Genomic DNA, 21,645 nt, shown 5'->3' with positions numbered 1-21,645 from the left:
TTTCTTCTAAGCGACAAAGCCCAACATATAAACTTGGAGCATGTTTAATGCTGTTCACTTAGAGCAGGGGTAGGCAACCTAAGGCCCGGGGGCCGAATCCGGCCCAATCACCTTCTCAATCTGGCCCACAGACAGTCCAGGAATCAGCGTGTTTTTACATGAGTAGAATGTGTGCTTTTATTTAAAATGCATCTCTGGGTTATTTGTGGGGCATAGGAATTCATTCATTCCCCCCCCCCCAAAATATAGTCCGGCCCCCCACATGGTCTGAGGGACGGTGGACCGACCCACGGCTGAAAAAGGTTGCTGACCCCTGACTTAGAGCCACTTCAAGAAACACACTGTATTCTCCAGTGTTGCGGCACTGTAGGGGGGAGATCAAATAGTGGTGGGTAAATATAAGACCACAGCTGCTGCTGCTGCTGCCGGTGGTGAGTGTCAGGAATATTCCACGTTCCACCCTGAGCAGCTGGCTTTCATGGGCAAAAGCAAGTTGCTCATCCATTTACTTTCAGAGAGATCCCAGAGCGTCATAGAGAGTTGAAAGGAACTCTGAGTGCAGTGGCGTAGCGTGGGTTGTCAGCACCCGGGGCAAGGCAAGTAATTTGCGCCCCCTAACCCGTGGATTTGCGCCCCCTAACCCGTGGATTTGCGCCCCCTAACCCGTGGATTTGCGCCCCCTAACCTGTGGATTTGCCCTAATCCCAGATGTTGCGCCTTTGCGGCCGGCCCCCCCTGCACCCCCCACGCTACGCCACTGTCTGAGTGTCATCTAAACCAACTCCCTGCAATGCAGGAATTTCAACTAGATCATTTGAAGCACTTTGTGATCCCTATATAAATGCTAAGTATTTAAACATTTTAATACTATTTTCAAAGGTCTTTCTGTGTCTGCCCTTGAAGTTGGCTTTTTGCTTTTCTACCACTTCCCTTTCTGGTGGTAATCTGACCTCTACCCACTTCCTGTGTCCCATCCTGCCCATTGCCTCCCCCTTTTTTGGTGCCATTTTTGGTGCGGGCTTCTGTGTAGCTGGGGGTGTGCAGCATTGTGGGCATTGTTCCCAGTTAATGGGGTAACTATTTTTATGCACTTGCTGGCAGAGCTCCCAAAAAACAGACCCTGAAGTAAATGGAAGACCAGCAGGGTGGGGGTGGGGATGTGCTATGCCTTTGCTTTTGTGTATGTGTGCATTAAGTGCAGTTACCAGATTCTGCTCTTAAGTGCAGCTGTGACTGGTGCATAAGAAAGCTTTTGTTCAGCATGAAAACAGCTTCAGCAGTAGTGATACACCAGGAGCAAAATCTATGCTACAGATTTTTCGGTGCAGTGTATGGTGGCTTGTGTGCTAGCAATGGATGTAACCACACTAGAAAATTACTCTAAAATTTTACTCACACTAGAAAATTTTACTCTAAAATTACAGTTTTCTCTCTCTCTCTCTCTCTCTCTCTCTCTCTCTCTCTCTCTCTCTCACACACACACACACACACACACACACACACACACACTTTCTGTATGCTCACTTGGCCTCCAACACGGCCACGAGGAAGAAATTGGAAGTTCCCACTTCTTTGTTGACCATTGTGCAGTGTTGCGTCTGAACCCTAAACTCTGGTTGGTCTTAACTCTAGCTAGTGAAAGCAAGCCAGCTTTATAAACTATGGTTGAAATTGGCTTGTTGCACTACTCATACTTAAGAGTAACCACAGTTTGTCCTAGTTCAGATGTCACCACAGGGCAGGCTGTGGTTAGCCTAAAGCAGAAGCTAATGCTTTGGAATTCCTCCTCATGGCAGTGCCAGAGGAGAGGAGGAATAACTCAACCATAGTTTACGGTGATGTGCAAACAAGGTGTCTGTCCAACCTGCAGAGCCAGTTCACATACACTGCGTGTCAAGTGCTTTGAACACTCACAAAAAAGTGGTATAAGTGCTGAGTATTATTACATCGGCATGCATGAGAATTAAAATATAGAATGCAATTACAAATAAATCAACCAGATAACAGAAACAAAATCAAGGATCAAATTTAAATGCTTCCCCAACTAACCAATCAAAATGAACCAATTAGCCAAAATGAACCAACCCCCAATTTTACACCTATTGTTGTTCTCAAGTATATTTCCCCCGCCCCAAATGCCCAACAGAACCCTTTTTAATATTTTAAGATGCCCAAACTGGGGTTTCTTCCTGCTTTCTAACCCAAGCATAAAACACTGTTTTCTTTCCTGGTGTCAGAAGCAGCAAAGCCGTGTCCATGAGCCTGTGGCTCAGGCATCTAACTTCAAACCATTTGGCACAATATGCATTTCAATAAATCTTCTGTCTATTAAACGGACACCAATGGAAGGCATGACTTGTTTGCCTTTAAATCTTGGGCTTTGTTTGTTTCTGAAGTGCATTGTTGGCCCTGCTAGCTGCCTCCACTTTATACCTCTGTGTGCCAGCGATTCCAAGAACCTTTTGCAGCAAAATGTTTCCTTTTGTCTTGCTTCACGATGCCTGTTTAATCAGATGGTTCCCTTTGGCTCTCAGAGGCCCTGGTTGCTGAACCACATTTGCCAGATGAATTGAAGATTTGATACAAGGATCGCTCTAAATCAGAATCCCAGTATTGAGCATCTCTAGATGAAGCGGGCAAGGAGATAATGTAATACTCGTAGCATGTTACAGGTGTCATTTCCTTGACCTGCAAAACACAGGTGATAGAATCTTGTCTAGCCAAGTAGGAAAATGTATATTTTGTAGAGTTATACTTGTGTCTTGCTAACTGATTTACTGATTTGTTCTCTTAGGGGTGTAAAAATTGTTGGTACAGCATCACATGTGCTAGATAACTAGATTTTGATAAAGGTGTAGTGCAGATTCCCTCCTTACTAAAAACGAGGAGTTCCCGGAAACAATGTGCATCACCCTAGTCCAGGTATGTCCAAAGTCTGTTTTGGGGGCCTAATCCGGCCCCTGTGACAGTTTATGGTCAACAACTTTGGTTGGCCCCCACAGCCCTTCACTTCATCAAATCTGGCCCTCTTTGGAAAAAGTTTGGACACCACTTAGTCTCTCGCTCTAGACTTCTTTTTATGGGCAGGTTCAAGGTGGGTGGTCCTTCCTCAGGCTGCCCAGAGCTGTGTCCCTTTCAGCTGCCCTCTCCACACCCAGTACAGCAGGTTTGCTGAGTTTTCCAGGGGTCTTTAGAGGAAGCCACAGAATAGCCCACCCCTAGAGTAGGCTGCTTGTTGTCTCTCAAGACAAATCTGTACTCCAGAAAAGTCCAGTGGCTCAGGCTAAAACATGGGGGCTGACTTATAAAAGAGCAGAGGGCTGTCTGTCCTGCCTATTGTAATTCAGAAACAGTGTGCCTTAGAGATCACATTAGTGCAGACAGCACCAAGACTCCGTCCCATACTCACTGAGCTGAGCTGCCCAGCCTCCAGGGCTGGCTTGAAGTCTCCAGCCTTTCCTGACCCCCTCCAAGTAGCTGGAGGACAGCTTGAATCTCCAGGTGGGCAAAAGTGCATTTTTTCAAAATTAAGAAGGCTATGTGTTCAGCTTAGAAGCTTCAGCCTGGCAGGATCCAACTGCAATTGCATAGACTCTTTTCCCCCAAGGGGGGATTCTATCTGTCCTCTGTTTCCGCCTCCCCTCTCCCAATTAACCTCCGTCTCCAGGGCTCAGTGGTGGGGAAAGCGCAGAGGAAGCATCTAGGTCTCAGGTTTGGGCTCTGAGATTTCGGTGTCTGGGATGCTCCTGAACTGGCGACCCTATCGATCGTGCTTTCGACTTTCTGTGTGTGCTGGAGGGTGTAATCCTGCAGTCCCTTTAGGCTGCTGTTATCTCTCTCTGGTGCTTGGATGGTGTATTTTTGGTCCCTTAAGAAGTGGCAGTCAGAGAACTGGGTTTGCTGTTGGCGTGTGTGAATGTATTCCTGCTACGAATTACATTGCCTTTTCCCACTTTAATTTTAACATGTCAAATGAAGCAAGAGGGTGGGCAGGTGTGGAGGGTGATGGCAACCAGACATCTTTACTTTAGGGGGAAATGGTGGCATTTCATGCATTTTATTTGGTGCCTGAAAAAAGCAACTGTGCAATTACAAAGACTTTTGCCTCTCCCACCCACCCGCTTTTAATATATATCCATATAAGTGACATGGAGCTTCTGCTATACTGATTTAGAGTTGCTGGGCCAGAGGGCACTGCTTTAACAGGAATTTTAATTTTAGATAAGTGTCTCTCTAATTTTAATGACTGCCTTTCCAAAGTGTTAAGTATGACAAGGAAGGGGGGGGGAGTGTGGGCAGGGGAGGAAACAATTGCATGTGATCCGCCTTCCCTATTTTTGCTGATGATCTTTTGACAACCTGGGAATTCAGAAAATAATAGTTATTATAGCATGTCTTTGCTGTAAAGGGACCCTCAAGGTGAACTTTAGGGGGAAATGGTTTTATGAAGTGCATGGTGACTAAAGCTGCATATATGCACATATATGGGGCATTCGTCTTAGTAAATATGATTGCACTGTAAATTGCATTATAATTGCACCGTCAAAAGCTATCAGCTATGATAGTTAAGAATGGAGCCTTCAGTCTTAGAAGCAGTCTACCTGTGATAGGGTTGCCATATTTTTAAGCACCTCAACAAAAGTGTTAAGCTTCTTTTTTGGGGGAAACCTAACCCATAAACAGCTTTTTGAGCTGTTTCCTCTGCTTTTTTCATCGCGTTGCCATACGCCTGGGTTTTTCCTGACATTTTGCCATTTTTACACCCGGAGAATGACATGTCAGGAATTTTCCTGACATATGGCAAGCCTAACCTCTGAGTAACAGTCACTGGAGGCAGGCAAGAGAGGGCCACCTCTAGGCTGATTTGGAGCTGATTCGGACAACAGCAGCAGCTTATGGAGTCATAAAATTTTTTAGTTGGAGGGGGTCCTGAGGATCCCCAATGCAGGAATCTCAACTAAAGCATCCGTGGCAAATGGCCACCCAGTCTCTGCTTAAAAACCTGTAAAGGAAGGAGAGACCTCCACCTTCTGACAGAATCCCTTCCACTGTCAAACCGCTCTTTCTGACAGCAAGAGTTCTTCCTGAAGTTTAGCTGCAATCTCCTTTCTTGTAACTTGAAGCCATAGGTTCGAGTCCTACCCTCCAGAGCAAGAGAAAACAAGCTTGCTCCATCTTCACGTGACAGACCTTGAGATATTTGAAGATGACTATCCTATCTCCTCTCAGTCTTCTCTTTTCCATGCTAAACATACCCAGCTCCCTCAACCGTTCCTCATAAGGCTTGGTTTCCAGACCCCTTACAAATCTTAGCTGCCATCCTCTGTTCCAGCTTGTTATACAGGATAGAAATAAATGACATTGGCTGAAAGTCGCTCTAAAGTTGTATGCTGAATCTCCCTATGATTAGCAGGAATGAAGTAAATCATGCTGAATAAGCAAATGCTTGCATTATGCACCTTGGAGAATTTAATTTTCTTGCTTCAGAAATGTTGTTCAGATCCCTAGCACAGAATCTATAGATTGCACTTGTAAACTGGCAATTAAGACTGCCAGTTTCCCTGAATTTGTCAATTTTGAGTTGTTAAGCTGTTCTGCCAAGTGAGTAGTTTTGAGCTGTCTAGAATCCCGCTTCTGTCTTGGCTTTGCCCACAACCCACCAGAAATGGTGGTGGCTTTGCCCCTGACCTGCTGGATTCAACCCGGCTCCCACTTGTACCCATTTGCTTTTCTCCAGGGCTCCATCCACATTCCACCACTTTCAGCTGTGATCCTGCCTCCTGAAGAGGCAGAATCACACCTGAAAGAGTTGGTGTTTTGGATATCCAGAAGAGTTGGTGTTTTGGATAATCCACAAATGGCAAAAGTCTTTTGAAAATAATAATTTAAAAAGTAAGTAGGAATGGGGGGGGGGGGTTGACTTGGTTTGCATTTAAAGCCAAATTCACACTTTCTTGTGAAACAGTACGAGAACTGAAGCACAGCCATTCTGTGAAAATTCTGTGTGAAATTTGTGATACAGTCCTTTTACCAACCAGTGTTTACAAACAGCATATACCAGGGGAAAGTTGCATACAAATGCATATATTAGGGAAAACAACATACAAAAAATGCATTCTGTTTGGAGAAATTGCGCACAAATATGTGCTTATTATGAGAAATTCACTCTAGAATGTGGATGAATGTTCATGAGAATTTAAACAGAAAAGAAAAAGGAATACAAATTTCTGCAGAAGTGTGAAGAACTGAATTTAAGAGGGAACTGACACTGAGAGCTCCACCCATCCCTCTCAGCAGTTGTTCTGGGCTTTCAGGAAAGGGACAAGACTGGCAGGGACTGTCATGATGCAGACGAGGAAGCGGGAGAGGCAGAGGTGGGTGGAGTAATTCTGGAGCCAGGAGGAGCAGGGTGCTATTATGAAGGGAAGCATGGTTTGAGGACCAATTGCTGTCAGGGTCGCTGTGCTTTAGAAAAGCAGTGATCACCTTTTTTGTGTGTGCAAAGGAATGCGCATGAAAGAACAAATACGATTTTGCATTTTGAGGTTCACGCCCGGAGGCCCCTCTTTCCTTGTACGCCACTGAAAGAGACTTTATAGCTTGAAATGCCTGGTTGGCACAGTGCAGAACCCAGGGCCGGCTGCCCCATGAGACTCAGAGAGGCTGTTGCCTCAGGTGGCAACAGATCCAGACTCCAAGGAGCGCATCATTCACCTGTGTAGGCGGTCCTGACAGAATATAATTCATTTGTGCAATTATCTGCATTCCTTGTCCCTTATTGATGTGAAGGCATGCATTGTTTGTGAACGTTAATGTTTACATTCATACATCATATAGGCCATAGGCTGTGTAAGATTGTTCTTCCAGTTATTTTTCAGCATTATGCATGTGGTGTAGAAATACATTGTGCAACTTGAGCAATCTGGCTTCGTTTTTTGAATTTCCCAAGTGGTCAGGGAATAGACTCGCAAGGTTACTTTTGGGGACTTCCAGTTCCCCTCCGCCTCGGACAGCGTGGTCAGTGTTGTAACCCAGAAACGTCTGGAGAACACAGCCTCCTCATCTCAGGAAAGATCCACGCTGTGGTTTTCTCAGTTGACCCCATGGGACAGGAATGGCGGCCACAGACACCACCTGGGAACTTGTGGGTGAGCAGGGCCACAATCCATAGTGGGTGCAGCAACAAACATAAAGGTCACATTTGTACAGTAGACAAGTTTCTACACAGAGAAACTACCGTATTTTTCGCTCTATAAGACACACCAGACCATAAAACGCACCTAGTTTTTGGAGGAGGGAAACAAGGGAAAAAATATTCTGAATCTCAGAAGCCAGAACAGCAAGAGGGATCGCTGCGCAGCGAAAGCAGCAATCCCTCTTGCTGTTCTGGCTTCTGGGATAGCTGCGCAGCCTGCATTCGCTCCATAAGACGCACACACATTTCCCCTTACTTTTTAGGAGGGAAAAAGTGAGTCTTATAGAGCAAAAAATACGGTATCCTCCAGGCAGACAGGTATGAGTTCAAAGACACTTTCCAGCCAGGCAAAAACATGTTAGGGGTGTGACGAGGGTGCAGGGAGGTGTTGCCTGGGATTAGTCCAGATATTTGGCCCTTGGCCCTGAGGTTTTGCCACCCCTGCTGTGGGACCAAAACTTCCCCATTTGCTCTTTGCAAAGACTGACCAGCAAATCCACCTGGTCATGTGGGAGGCAAGTCCTCTTCCGTCCTGCTAATGGTTTTGCTTCTGTTTTGACCCAGCACACCATGGATGTAGCTGCCCCACTGGGATGAAGCTGGCCAGCGCACCATGCCAACATGCATCTACAGCAGGCCTGCCACCGCCGAAAGGCTCGTTTCCCACAATGAGCTTGGCAGGCAGCAGGAGGCTGCTGGCTTTCCGCATTGCTTGCAAGCCCTGAAGTCTACCCAGTTGGGCAAGATGGATTCCTTCGTGGTGGTGACGGAGTATGACCCTGCTTCCAGGCCTTCGCAGGGCGGGCGGGACGAGCAGGAGGATGAGGAGCCCATGGAGCCCTGCGAGGAGCAGCCGGTGGCGCAAGACCCCAGAGGGTTCGAAGAGGAGGCTTTTCCTGGGGGTGCTCTGGGGGGCCCCTTGCGAGAGACAAGGGAACCTCGAAACAAACTGAACCTTTCAAGTCGCAAACTCTCTCTCCAGGAAAGGTCGCAGTCTGTCCAGTCTCCTGGTAATGGCGAGGGCGTTAATGGACGCTACATTTATCCTTCTCTTCCTTATTCCCCCGTCACGTCTCCGCATTCCTCGCCTCGTCTGCCCCGGAGGCCGACGATAGAATCCCACCGAGTTTCTATCACAGGATTGCAAGTAAGAGAAGTGATCTCTGACAGTTTCAGCACTGGGTGTGTGATTCTGTAAACGACACCAAAGTATTCCAGGGAATTCTGTGGTGGCTGCAGGGGGTGTGTGAGCAGACCCTCCCAAGGGCCCCTATTTTGCAGGGACCGTCCCGGATTTACAGAAGCCATCCTGGTTTCTGATTTGATCCCTCAATGTCCCCCTTTACCTTAGGATGTTGCTGTTTTCATTGGAGAAATGTTGGAGGGTGTGGTGTTATGCAACCCCCAAGCTAAGGAGATAAGTAACTATATGAGCTTTAGAAAACCAAAGGTGGCCCTGTATAGGGAAGTTTTTTTAATGTTTAATGTTTTATTATGTTGGAAGCTGCCCAGAGTGGCTGGGGCAACCCTGTCAGATGGGCGTGGTACAAATAATAAAATTATTATTATTATTATTATTATTATTATTATTATTATTATTATTATTATCATCATCATCATCATCATCATTATTATTATGGAATAGGACATGCCTATTTTCATCAGAAAAATGTTGGAGGGTATGTGTGAGGTGTTATTGGGAATGGCTACAAAGCTTCAGTGCTTGTTTCGTGGTATGATTTCGGAAATGTAGAATATGTGATTTCAAGACTTAACCAAGACTTCCTTTGCATTCTTACGTTACTGCAGCTTGCAGAGTTCTCACAGACTTGCAGCACAAAACAGATCAATATAAGTCCATCATAAACAAATGGGAAAAGGGAGAAACATATTTCTTCTTATGCTTTCAGTCTGTACCAAGATAGCCCCTCCACACCGACCTAGGTGTGTCGGAGGGCGACACTTCCTCCCTTGTTTAATTAAGTCTGAACTGATACCGCACCCAATAAGAGTGTTCTTTTTCAGCAGCAAAGCCCCTCAAAGCACTCTGTGATGATGTGCAGGGTGCTGTGAGGGTCCTTTGAAGCCAAACTGCTCATGAAGGGCGAGTGGAAGATCTCCAGTGCCTCACCACTGTCAGTCCGGATACCGTAAAGAGCAAATGTATTAGGATGCTTTTCTTTAGTGACTCTTATGAGAGTTGAATGGATGGGGTGGGTTCAGGGGCGTAGCAAGGGGGGGGGTGCGGTAGGTGTGGCCTGCCCCGGGTGCCCCCACCGAGGGGAGTGACAAAATGGCGGGTGGCACTCACCGCTGGACCTGCAGCGCGCCCGAACCATGTGTCTCGGGCGCCCGCAGGTTCCACTCTGTCCGCCCGCTGCCTCCACGCCGTCCCGTCCTTAAGGGCATGCCCTGTCCCTATGGGTGCTGCGCCCCCTGCCCCTAGGGGTGGTTTGCCCAGCCCCTGGGCGCGCTGCCCCAGGTGATGGAGAGGCTTCCACCACAGCTGGGTGGGATCATATTAGCACAACCTTTGCCAAACTGGTGCTATCCCAGATGTTTAGGACTACAACTCCCATTATCCCCAGCCAGCCAGCATAGCCAGTGATCCAGGGATTATGGGAGTTGTGGTCTAATAAAACTGGTCTGAAGTGAAAGGGAGGACAAAACCTTTATGTGTTGCTGTAGATTAGTTGAAGGTTTTTTCCAGCTTCTGAGGACTTTTCAGTGGGGTGCCTTGATGGACCTGAGGCCCCAAATTCTGCCCTTTCTTGCTGTGATCCAGAGAACCGGCCCCACCTGCCTGAACCACCGTGCAAATGAATTATCCCTGGGTTTTGTGTTCTCTGCTGTTATTGTTGCAGAAGGGATGTGCGAGGCTGGCGATGGCTGTGGGTGGGGAGAAGATAAACGAGGAAGAAAATCAGATGCTCTTTGCAAAGCTATATATGGCGAGAACAGCGGCTGATTAAAAGCAGAGGTGGGTGGCAGCACCGATGCCTCCAGCCCAGTCTTTCTCAGTTATGCATTAGAGAAAGAAGATGCGCTTATGCTAATACAGCTCAGCTCCCAGCGTGGAATCTCTGCATGTTTTATGCAGCGCATGGAAAGTTTAGTTGAGCAGGCAAGGGAGAAAGGAGGAGGAGGGGACATCAGCCTTTCCCAAACTGTTGCCCTCCAGGTGTTTTGCACCACAACTTCCATCAGCTGGCTGGGCTGATGGGAGTTATAGTCCAAAACATCTGGAGGGGGGCCATTTGGGAGAGCCTGACCCAAGTCTTTCATCTTGGTTCAAAGAAAAAATAATAAGTAAAAGAAGAATTCCTGGATGCCAAGATCCTTGTTTGGGGTAAGCACTCTTTGGTGTGAGAACCTCAGCAGAGATTAAAAATGGCAAAATATGCAACAAAGTAAAGGATGGAAATAAAGGCTGTTTGACCTTTAAAATATGCCCTTGTGAATTCCAAAACTTCCCTCTTCCCTTATCATGGAAAAATACCAGGTTTGCTAAGTTAAATATGGTTTACTTACAAACTCTCCTGAAGTCATATTGATGTGCTTTTCCATACAGAGTTCAGAAAAAGTAGCACAGGCAAAAAAAAAAAAAAATCGCTTAGTTACAGAGTGGTGAAAGTTCTTCAATTATTGGTATAGTGGCTTGTGAGAGCCATGTGGCTAAGCTGGAGCAAGCAGCTTGCTCCAGCTTAGCCTCTTCACACACAGAGCGCAGGGAGACAATAAGCTTGATTACCTAGTCCCTTCTAAGCTGAGCTAAGCCTGGCAGGACAGTTTACACACTGGTCTTAACTCCTTCATGCATTAATTAGACGTAAGCATGGTGGTTCTATGAGGCTGGTTATCCCACATCATCTTTGTTTATTCCACATTTTGAACAGAGGTGAATTGTGTCCATGAAAAACAGAGGGATGGCTGGTGGTGATGAAGTCCTTGTATGCATACATCCTCTTTGCCGGGTGCCCAAGATCTGCCGTGAGTGAATGGCAGGCCATAAACTTAAAACATAATAAAAGCTGGTGGCTTTTCGTTTCGAGGGTCGGTGCTTATAACGCTGGCAGAGAAGACTTTTTACAACTTGTTTAATTCCGACTGCCTCAGCGTTCCTCCTCCGCTATTGTGTGGCTCAGTTTCCTCATTATCTGTCTTTCGTCAGCCTTGGGACTTCCTTTGCGGCCAGAGAGATTGCCACCTCTTCACCCCCTCTCTGGTAATAAAACTCAAATATTATTGCTAGGAACTGAAGGAGATTTTCAAGTGGCAATAAACTACAGTAATGGCAAATGGTGTTTTATTACCCAAATAGTACAGCTTAAGCCACTGAGTGTATTTTTTACCTCTTCTCTGCTTCTGTGGATTTAATGCAATAACATTTTGTGGGATTTGCCACAGAGAGATCTGGGAATTGGCCATGCAGGCTGAGGCTGATGGGAGCTGGAGTCCTGAACCCCTGGGGGGCAGCATGTTGGGCTACCCCACCTTACACCAAGCCTTGGCAAGGCTCTCCACCAGCTTTCTGCTGCTAAGCCAAAGGTTGGGGAGGTCAGCTGACAAGGGACTGGCTGGTCTGGGTAGCATCCAGGAGGATGCTGAGAGGCACTGCCTTTCTGTGAGATGGCTAGATGAGGACACAGGCATGTGTTTATGCAGAATGAGAAGAGGTTGCTTGAGGGAGGTAATCGAAGCAGATTAATAAGCAATCAGCTGTACTAGAGGCTTAGCAAATATTTTCATCCTCTGCAGCAATTTCCTACTGAATCCTGGGGTCCTAAAACATGCCAAAGTCATTCACATCATAAAAACGCAACAGTACTCAATTTTAAAAAAGTAAGTAGCAGCAAAAACTTCCCATGTGTTTAAAGCACATGTAACACTCATTTAAAGTAGGTGGATTTCTCTAAAGTCCTGGGAACTATAATTTGTTTAGGGTTCTGGTAAATGTAGCTCTGGTAAGGTAGGGAAACTACAATTCCTAGGATTTGGGTGGGGGGTTATTATATATATATAATATACAGTGGAACCTCATCGTCAAACACTTCGGCAGTTGAACATTTCGGCTTTTGAACAGCGACAACCCAGAAGTGTTTTTGAATGTGTCTCAGAAGTCGAACGGCTTCCGAGGTGCATTTCTCCATTTTTTCAATGGATTTTGCTGACCGGCAATTGCGCCTCGGTCGTCGAACGTTTCAGAAGTCTAACGGTCTTCAGAACGAATTACGTTTGACAACCGAGGTTCTGTTCTGTTCTATTCTATTCTATTCTATTCTATTGGTAGCTTCCAACATATATAAAAACATAATAGAACATTAAACATTTTAAAACTTTCCTATACAGGGCTACCTTCAGTTGTCTTCTAAAGGCTGTATAGTTACTTATCTCCTTGACATCTGATGAGAGGGTGTTCCCCCAGGCGTCTGCCCAGAGGGCCCTCTGCCTGGTCCCTGTAACTTCACTTCTCGCAGTGAGGGAACTGCCAGAAGGCCCTCGGAGCAGGACCTCAGTGTTTGGGATGAACAACGGGGGTGGAGACGGTCCTTCAGGTATACCCTAAGAGTGAGAACAGTTAAGGAATGGTTGGGTGCACAGTTCCGTCTTCAATAGATGATGGATGCCCCATACCTGGTGCCTGCCTGATTTCAACAGCAAGAAATTTCCACATGGTAGGCACCACAACAGAGAAGGCCTTCCCTCGGCCAGAGCCCTGCCAGGTGAGCCTCTGTCGGTTGTGGCACAGTCAGAAGGACCCATTTTGTAGATTGTGGTGATATCGACTGTGGTCCCTCAACATATACCGGTCCCGAACTGTTTATTGCTTGGTAGACACTTTAAAATTGACTCAGGAGTTTGGCTCAGGATGCCAACTGACTGTTCTTAGCACAGAATGGAAAAGAGAGCAGTGGGAATAGAGTGAGGGAATCCTGAACAGCTTTACTTCACACTGTAACATTTTGTTGCAGGTCCCGTTTCTAATAACCGTCGGCTTCTACCATTCTCAAGAGAGAAATGGATTAAAAGTAAATGCCATCCTTTTGTATTTTCAGCATGTGCTTGTCTCATTCTGTTTCCGACTTCCTCTTTTCTTTTAGGACTGTGTGCAGCTAAATCAATATACGTTGAAAGATGAAATTGGAAAGGTGATTATGTTGTTTCTATCTCCGCAGATTTGTTGTGTGAGTATTTGGGCTGAACCTGGAATTTGTACCAGCCCAACACATTTGTGTCAGAATGAAGGTTATGAAAGGGAAGCTAATAAAGCAACATCCAGATTCGGCCCTCTAGTTCAGAGGCCACCAACCTTCTGGGACCAGGGAGCACATTTCAGATTGTGAGAGGGTGCTGTGGGTGACAGTCACAAAATCACTCCTGGGAAGTGGGTGGCATGACATAATGCAAAATACCCTTGGTCTAATAGCTTTGGTCCTTGTGTTTTGCTTGGTGTGATTGCCTTGCCTGCAGAATCATAGAACTGTAGAGGTGGGAGGGACCCAAGGGTCATCTAGCCCAACCCCCTGCAATGCAGGAAGGCAATTTGTGTGTGTGTTGATTCGGTTGTTTTGCATTTCCTTAGGGCTCCTATGGGGTTGTGAAGCTGGCATACAATGAAAATGACAACACCTACTATGTGAGTAACAGTCTCTGAGCTGGGGGGGTGGCAGTTGACGGCAGTGAAAGTGGGGAGTCCTTAAGGAACACTCATCACCTGTTGCTCTCTTGTTACTTGTTACTGCTCTTCAAAGCTCAAAGTTTTCAATCCAGCTGGATTAAAATGCAGCTTTAAGAGGGTAGAATAGAATAAAGAGGTTTGCTAAATGTTTTAAAAGCATTGTATGTGAATATTTCATAAACATAAATGTCTCTAAGAAATATTAGTCTATTAAGTTGCCAGGTACAGTAGACAAGTTGGCCCTAGCTCTTCTGCTTATTCAGGTTGCCAATTTACTAAAACCATGCTTAAAAATACAAAATGCTTTTTAACGGTGACACGCTGACCCTTTCCTGTGTCATCTTATTGTGTGTGTGCCTGTGTTGATTTCTCTTGCAGGCAATGAAAGTGCTTTCCAAGAAGAAGCTGATGAGGCAAGCGGGATTTCCACGTAAGTGAGGACTAAAAGAAAGTGCTGTCCGAATGCTTGCGTTGGCCTTTCCTAAGGCTTTGGCATAGGGGAGGGCAGCACAGGGAATGAATGAAGTGGGGAGAGAGAAGGGTGGACCTGTCTCCCAAATATTTATGCTAGAAGCACAGCGGTAGATCACCCCCTTTCCATGCAGATCATCCCAGGTTCCATCTCCCGGCAGGGCTGAGACAGTTGAAAACCTGGAGAGCTGCTGTCAGTCAGTGCAGACAGTTCGAAGCTAGATGGGCCAATGTATACAGCAGCTCCCCATAACCTCCCTTTTGTTGGCGTCTGTCTTGAGAGACAGTGGAGTGCACCTTTGGGGGTGAAGTCAAAGCACTGAGTTAGCAGCACTGAAGTGACCTCCCTGGGGTGTCAGCCTGGGCGGTGTGCATGGAGGTGTGGTCCAAAGGAAAGCAGAGCAATATATTTGGCACCAGCTTGGCTGCAGGAGTTGCCAGAAGGAGACAGACAAGGCACCATCCAACCGCTTTAGACACCCACACTCTGGATTTGTGGAGAGTTTACTCCTGAGCCTTTTCTTCTCCCAAAGATATCCTGCAAGGCAGCGGAGTTTTAGGATCAGAGTATTCCTTCTCCTAGATGGGTTACCTTCCCAGCTTGATGAGCCTCATCTGCCCTGATAGTCTCTGAATGAGATGATTATAGTCAGTGTTTTGTTTTTTTAAGATGCTGATACTCTCTAGGGCTGGGTGATATATTGATATATTGTCGAAAACCAGTTTGAAGTGCATATCACGATATTGGTTTCATAGTTTTGCACCTGACAATATATAGCTCAAAACTGGTTTCAAGTCCATATCGTGATATTCGTTTCATAATTTTTGACCTGGCAATATATTGTGAATCATGATGTGTGTTGTGCAAAAATCACAGTATGGGAAAAAGCGTGAAGGCAGCCAGTGCCTCTACACAGCCCCCATCCTGATTTCAGATGTTGTGATATATAAGTATATCACAATGTTTAGCCAATTATATATCACAATGTTGAAAACCAGATATTGCCCAGCCCAAGTCCTCACCACAAAGTTGTTACAGTCAGTGCCACACTTTTTAGATTTGCGGGGAGGGTAAGGTACATGTACTGAGTACCCCCCTGAGTACCCCATAAAACCAACAACACTGGTTATAATGAGCTGTACATGGTGCTGCCCTTGAAGCCAATCCAGAAGCTGCAATAGTGCAGGATGGGGCCACCAGAAACATGATTCGGGAGGATCTGCGATGGTTCCCTGCTGTGCTTCTGGGCCCCGATTTGCTCCTGGTGACATAAAAATCCCTAAACCAAGCATGGCTAATCCTTTGGTCCTCCAGATGTTGCTGGACTGAAACCCCAATCAGCCCCAGCAAACATGGCTAGGGATGGTGGGAGTTGCTGTTCAGCGACATCTGGAGGGCCAAAAGGTTCCCTACGCCTGCCCTGAATGACTTGGGACTGAAATATTTGAAAGAGAGCCTGCCCGCACTTTAATATCTCCTCAGGGAGGCTCTTCTCAGCATTTCAGAAATGGGAGGGACACATTATGTTGTGACATGGGAGAGGGGCCTTTGCTATGGTGGTGCCATTCTTCTGGAATGCCCTCTTTGGCACCGATTTTCTTTGCCTTTTGCAGCCAACTGAAACCACGGCTATTTCATTATGTTTTTTGTTGGATGTTGATAGAATTAGCATACTTGCAGAAGGATGAAGTAACTGGGTTATAAAGATAGATCTAGAGATTGTGCTGACTGTTGTTCTATTTTGACTTCCTTAACTGCTCTTCTGGCTTACACGAATTTGTTGGTCCTGTTTTGTGCCCTGGGCTTTTATCTTTTGTAACCCGCCCTGGGAATCAGTGGGCTAGAAATCATCTATGTAAAAACATCCAGCCCCCAGCCTTTTGGGAGCACCCCACATGTGCCAGCCCTCCTCACCCTCCAACCCTCCATGCCTTTCCTTATGGTCTTCCACAGGCCGTCCTCCTCCTCGCGGTGCCAAGCCCCCTCTGGAAGGCTTCTGCCAACCCAAAGGACCCATTGAGCAGGTCTACCAAGAAATCGCCATCTTGAAAAAACTCGACCACCCAAACGTAGTGAAGTTAGTGGAGGTGAGAATGGTATTGCATCAGAAATGTCAGTGCGGTTCCTGGGTGTAAGGGAGGAGGCAGAGTTAGACATCAGCAGAAGGGGCCAGCCATTTTGATTAATCAGACTGAAGCAGGAATTCAGGGCAAGAATACCCCAACCCCTTGAATTATGGGACACCAATCCCAACGAAAGAACAGTGGCAAGAAAAACTGATGAGTTACGCAATACTGGCCAAATTGACGCAATACTGGCCAATCGTGACTTCAAAGAAGATTGGGAACTTTTTACAAATTATTTTAAAAAAATAAATAACTTGGATTCCTTGGCAGGTTTTGAATAAACATACACAAATTTATTAATAGAATATATGACAGATAAGGTAATGATATGTACAATTTTTAACATGCAGAGAATAACAGGTGCAAACAAATCAGAGAAGGGAGCTGAGGGAAGTCTTGGGAAGGAGGGAGAGGGAGGGATGGGGAGGGGGGATAAAAAGGGGGGAAATAATGTAATTGACCATTTGGATTAGTAACTTGGATTGTTTAATAAAAATATATTTTTTTAAAAAAGAATTATGGGACATCAATAACCTTAATCTATCAGGGTATACTGCATTGCTGTTTTTAAAGTAAGCTAGTTACGGGAATCTAGATGCATGCCCTACACCTGATTCATTCTCTCTCTCTCTCCCTCCCTCTCTGACAGGTGCTAGATGACCCCAGTGAAGACCACCTGTACATGGGTAACCAACTCCTCTTCCCACCCGTTTTGCTATGCACCTCCGAAAGAGGCTCCTTCACTTCCAGTCTGTGCAGGACAGTGCAGAGGCAAGCAGCCTCAATGGCACAAAAGCACTAAAAACGTACCTGAGATAGCTGGTGAAGTCTAGAACAGCCTTGTATTGAGCCACTCACCTGGTTGCCATTGGCGACCAGGAATCCCAATGAGAGAGCTGGCAGAGGAAGCAGGATGGAGCTCCTGTGGATTTCCACTTTGTTTCTGTGCTAGATGGAGAGGAAGGAAAGCCCCTTTCTCCATGGCCAGGATCAAAATTAAAGCTGTATTGACATCGTCTCCAGATTTCTCATCCCAGATGAGATACATCTGCTGTGTTTTCTTTCCCCTTCGTGCAGAAAGGCAGGTGTTTTCTAAGGGTCTAATAACCTTCCTACTTTTATGGCCGCTCAGATGAAAATGGCTCAGGGAACGCCAGGCAGGTGTTACAATCCAGGGTTGGATAAACAGAACACGGCGTATAGCCCAGTCCAATAAAATAACCAGCACTGCAGGCCAAGTTGAGGAAAGATAAGCCATGGCTGCTTTATCTCAAATCAATCGCCTTCCGTCTTCAGGGTATTTGGAATGATTGAAGATTGACCTAGGTGTCATTTGGCCAGAAGTTGTGATATGTGATTCTTGCTGTGTGCATTTTAGGTGTTCACAACAGTATCCCATGTGGTGGACAATGCTAGCTTTATAACTTTTCCCGCAGTTGATTGGACAAATACAGTAAATGTCATATCTTAAAAAAACAAAAATAGAGAGAGATAGCAGAGGAGGGGTTGATCGCTCTGTTCTTCTTGGTAGAAGACAAATAAAATAAAAGCCTGCTTAGAACCACAATCCTATGTTTTAATGCAAGACACAGAAACCAGTGGCCAACCTCACAGGAGGATAGTAAATTGTTTTGCACACTAATAATGCATTGCAGGGGGTTGAGCTCTTTGGGTTCCTTCCAACTTGACAATTCTATTATTCCAGTTTTTGCCAGCTCCATTTTCAAAACTAAACTAAAGGTTCTCTAATGGACTAACAACAGCCCTATACATGTGTCTGTGTATGTGCTCCTATGCTGTAAACATGTACAGTCTTGGGGGGAGGGTGGGGTGGGGAGTAAAATACACACTTGTTTGCTGCAACCCTCCATTTTTCTGCCCGCTCCTCTTTGTCTAAGCACTGAGTGGGACTTGATGTTAAGAATTGCCCATCCGTGCCTGTAGTACTCAAAGATGTTCGGTGCGCTGCCTACACAAGTGGCCACTTCCAGATGGAAGAGAGTCTAAAATAGATCTTGGACAGCAGTTCAGTATTTTCTCCCTCTGTGCTCCATCTGGTGTTTGTTTCAAGTTAGTTTTTAAAAAAACCAAAGGCTTTATAAAAATTAATTTTTTTAAAAGCATAACTGATTGTTTGGACCATCTGATTGTTTGGACCATCCTTCCAGGGCAGTCTTCGCCAACTTGGTGCCCTCCAGATATTTTTGACTGCAATTGTTCAACTTGGCCACTGTTAAATAGTGGGTAGACATGGCAGACGACACAGTGATTTCTCCAAAGCAGCTCTTTATTTTGTAAGCTGGAACAGAAACTGAACAGCAAACAGCTCAGCCGGCCTGCTTTTATAGGCAGCCAGCTGTCAACATTGTAGCAACAACAACCCAGGGTTTTCCGCCTAAAATAACTGACGTGGACCTGAGTGAAAACTATCTACAGTATCCCCCTGCTGGCCCAGGGTGAGAACTTCAGTACATAACAGTCACCAATTTAAGTGAATTCCTCATCTTTATAATTTTCAACTTGTACAGAAACAAAAAATGTGTATATTACGTACATCCAGTTATTCCTTCAAGAAACTCGGGGCAACCTAAGATTGATTAATATAAAGGATGGGGACTCTGTGTCCCTCTAAATGATGCTGGACTACAACTCCTATCAGCCTCTGCTGCGTGGGCAATGGTCCGGGTTGGTGGGAGTTGCACTCCAGCATCATCTGGAGCGCCACATTTTCCCTACCCATGGTTTATATATAATGCCACATCCTAACCCTTGTATATACACTGCTTCATTAGTTGCTGTCTGGTTTATGGTAAACCATAGTTTTATCATTGCATCTGAACTGGCAAACCATTGTTTGCACTTGCTCTGCAGAACAGAATCAAACTCTGTTTTGCAAGCAGGGTTTGCAGGACAATTGCAAACTACAGTTTAACAGGCCTGTGGTCCTGGTTTGCAAAGGACACACAATCATTTAAATGTAATGGTAAGCTTCGCCTTTGCTACCTGCCAGGAGGTATTGCGTTAAGTGAGTTTGTGAGAGGAGAGGAGGATGCATGCAAAGGGCTACTGCTGATAGCACCAAACCCTGATTTGGTACTAGGTGTGACCTGAGCCTTATTTAGCCTCCCTTCCAGACACTGATCAGCCATGACCTCATAAGCTCTCAGAATGTAAGTCTTTCTTTTTGATGCTGTATTTAAAATTTGAGATTTTGCTGCCTGGAGAGTTAATGATTTAAAAGGCAGGATTGTTTTCTCCTGGTAGTATTCTCTCCTCATAATTAATAACCGGTCTCTTTTGTGTTTCAGTGTTTGAACTTGTGAAGAAAGGGTAAGATTATGATTGTTTATTAATTTATACAGTTCATTGAGATACAGGATGTATTGCAGAGCAAGCAAGAAGTGCTGCGGGGGGGGGGCAGTTTGCTGCTCCAAGGACTTTGCAGTCTTGCAGTCTATCCTCTGGCTTTAGGACAACTCACAGAACCCCCCCCCCCCATTTATCGTCTCCTTTTCAACTTTCCTTGCCTCCTATCTGCAAGAGCTTCTCCCCCCTCCTCCCTTATGTCCTTCTCCTTCCCCAAATCACTCTGCCTCTAAAGCCTTTCTCTCATCCTAGAGTTCTGTAGCTGGGGTGCACTCTGCAGAATTAAGATGGATTTAAATTATGTATTTAAGGCATGTATATACAGTATACCGCTTTTCAGGCACACCTCAAAGCGGTTTTCATATGATTGTTACAACAGTAATCATCATAGCTGTCAACTTCTCCCTTTTCTTGCGAGGAATCCTATTCAGAATAAGGGAATTTCCCTTAAAAAAAGGGAAATGTTGACAGCTATGGTAATCATGGATAAAAAAAGTAATTGTATTAAATTATGCGCCAAAGTAACCAGAATCCTGTGTTGAGAAAACAAAGTCCTGGCCTGCAGCTCCCATCATCTCTGACCATGGGGAGGTAGAGTTCCACAACATCTGGAGGCACAACATTGCTTATGTACAGTGCTTTTTTCTATTTTAAAAAAATGTTTAGGGGTACTCTCATTTTGACTTAAGAAAACCAGCATTTTATAGTTCAAATCAGGAAAAACAAATACAGTACAGGTAAATGGACAAAAGTTCAAAGATCCACAAAATGTTTAGGGGTATGTGTACCCCTGCGTGTGCCCAGAAAGAAACAACACTGGTTATGTAAATTGGTTGGGTTCATACATGTAAATTTGTCTGTTCCTCCAAAACAGGCATAGGCAAACTTGGCCCTCCAGATGTTTTGGGACTACAACTCCCATGATCCCTAGCTAACAGGACCAGTGGTCAGGAATGATGGGAATTGTAGTCCCAAAACATCTGGAGGGCTGAGTTTGCCTATGCCTGCTCCAAAAGTTATGCTCGGAAGCCCCACCCCCAGCTCCGGAGGCTCTGCAGATTTAAGAGCTCTGGGTCCCTCAGGCGCTGGGAAGGGATCTTGAACTCGGGACTCACCAGCGTAGTATCTTGCCAGAGGGGGAGATTGCCATCTCTGGTCAGAGGCCAGTATTGCAGCTGCCAAGTCTGCCAAGCCTAGTGACCCAGAGGATTAATAAGGCAGAGACTTTGAGGGGTTCCTGTGCAGCGCTTCCAGGGGACCCCACCTGCTGCCCGAAGGCCCTTGCCCTGTGGAGGGTCTGGCTCATTCTCCGCAGACTCTCTATCTGGTTGCAGGTCGGGGCCTCCAGACCTGCCCAAAGTCTTGCGTTTTAGGCCAAGTTGTGTTTCACCTTCGCAGGCCTGTGATGGAAGTCCCAAACCTGAGACCTCTGACTGAAGACCAGGCACGCTTCTATTTCCAAGACCTGATCAAAGGCATTGAATATTGTGAGTTCCCTTGGCGACGTTTTAGCAAAACGGCACAGAAGGGAAGGGCACAGAACATTTAATAAATAATAATACTGGGGGTGAGGGAGGGGGCACCCATGTTATGGTCTTTGTTTGTTATTATGGTATGCCTTTTGTGTTTTTATATTGTAAACTTCCCTGTGATCTTCAGGTGAAGGCTGGTGTAGAAATTTAATAAATAATAAATAATGATATTATTAATTTGTGACTGTAATCAATAGAGCTAATGCCCAGATAATTTATGTTCAGCTTGAGGGGTTGTGCCCTGTGACTGGAGGAACAATGAAATGACAGTGTGC

At 45.7% G+C, this 21,645-nt stretch overlaps 1 protein-coding gene across 7 annotated transcripts in view; it reads left to right on the top strand.

Moving 5' to 3' along the window:
* Nucleotides 1-21,645, top strand: part of CAMKK2 (calcium/calmodulin dependent protein kinase kinase 2) — a 45,193-nt gene that overhangs the window by 6,479 nt on the left and 17,069 nt on the right. For all 7 annotated transcript variants that reach the window (XM_077920071.1, XM_077920072.1, XM_077920070.1 and 4 more), the window contains exons 2-9: nt 7,760-8,342; nt 13,297-13,344; nt 13,779-13,832; nt 14,253-14,304; nt 16,300-16,433; nt 17,122-17,158; nt 19,781-19,802; nt 21,237-21,325. In XM_077920071.1, coding sequence (XP_077776197.1) covers nt 7,809-8,342; nt 13,297-13,344; nt 13,779-13,832; nt 14,253-14,304; nt 16,300-16,433; nt 17,122-17,158; nt 19,781-19,802; nt 21,237-21,325 — 970 coding nt within the window. In that variant the 5' untranslated portion in view covers nt 7,760-7,808. The remainder of the gene's footprint in view (nt 1-7,759; nt 8,343-13,296; nt 13,345-13,778; nt 13,833-14,252; nt 14,305-16,299; nt 16,434-17,121; nt 17,159-19,780; nt 19,803-21,236; nt 21,326-21,645) is intronic.

Source organism: Podarcis muralis, chromosome 16 (assembly GCF_964188315.1).
Source record: "Podarcis muralis chromosome 16, rPodMur119.hap1.1, whole genome shotgun sequence".
Taxonomy (NCBI): domain Eukaryota; kingdom Metazoa; phylum Chordata; class Lepidosauria; order Squamata; family Lacertidae; genus Podarcis; species Podarcis muralis.
Note: the sequence above shows the minus strand (reverse complement) of the source record. Positions and strands in the feature narration are given on the sequence as shown.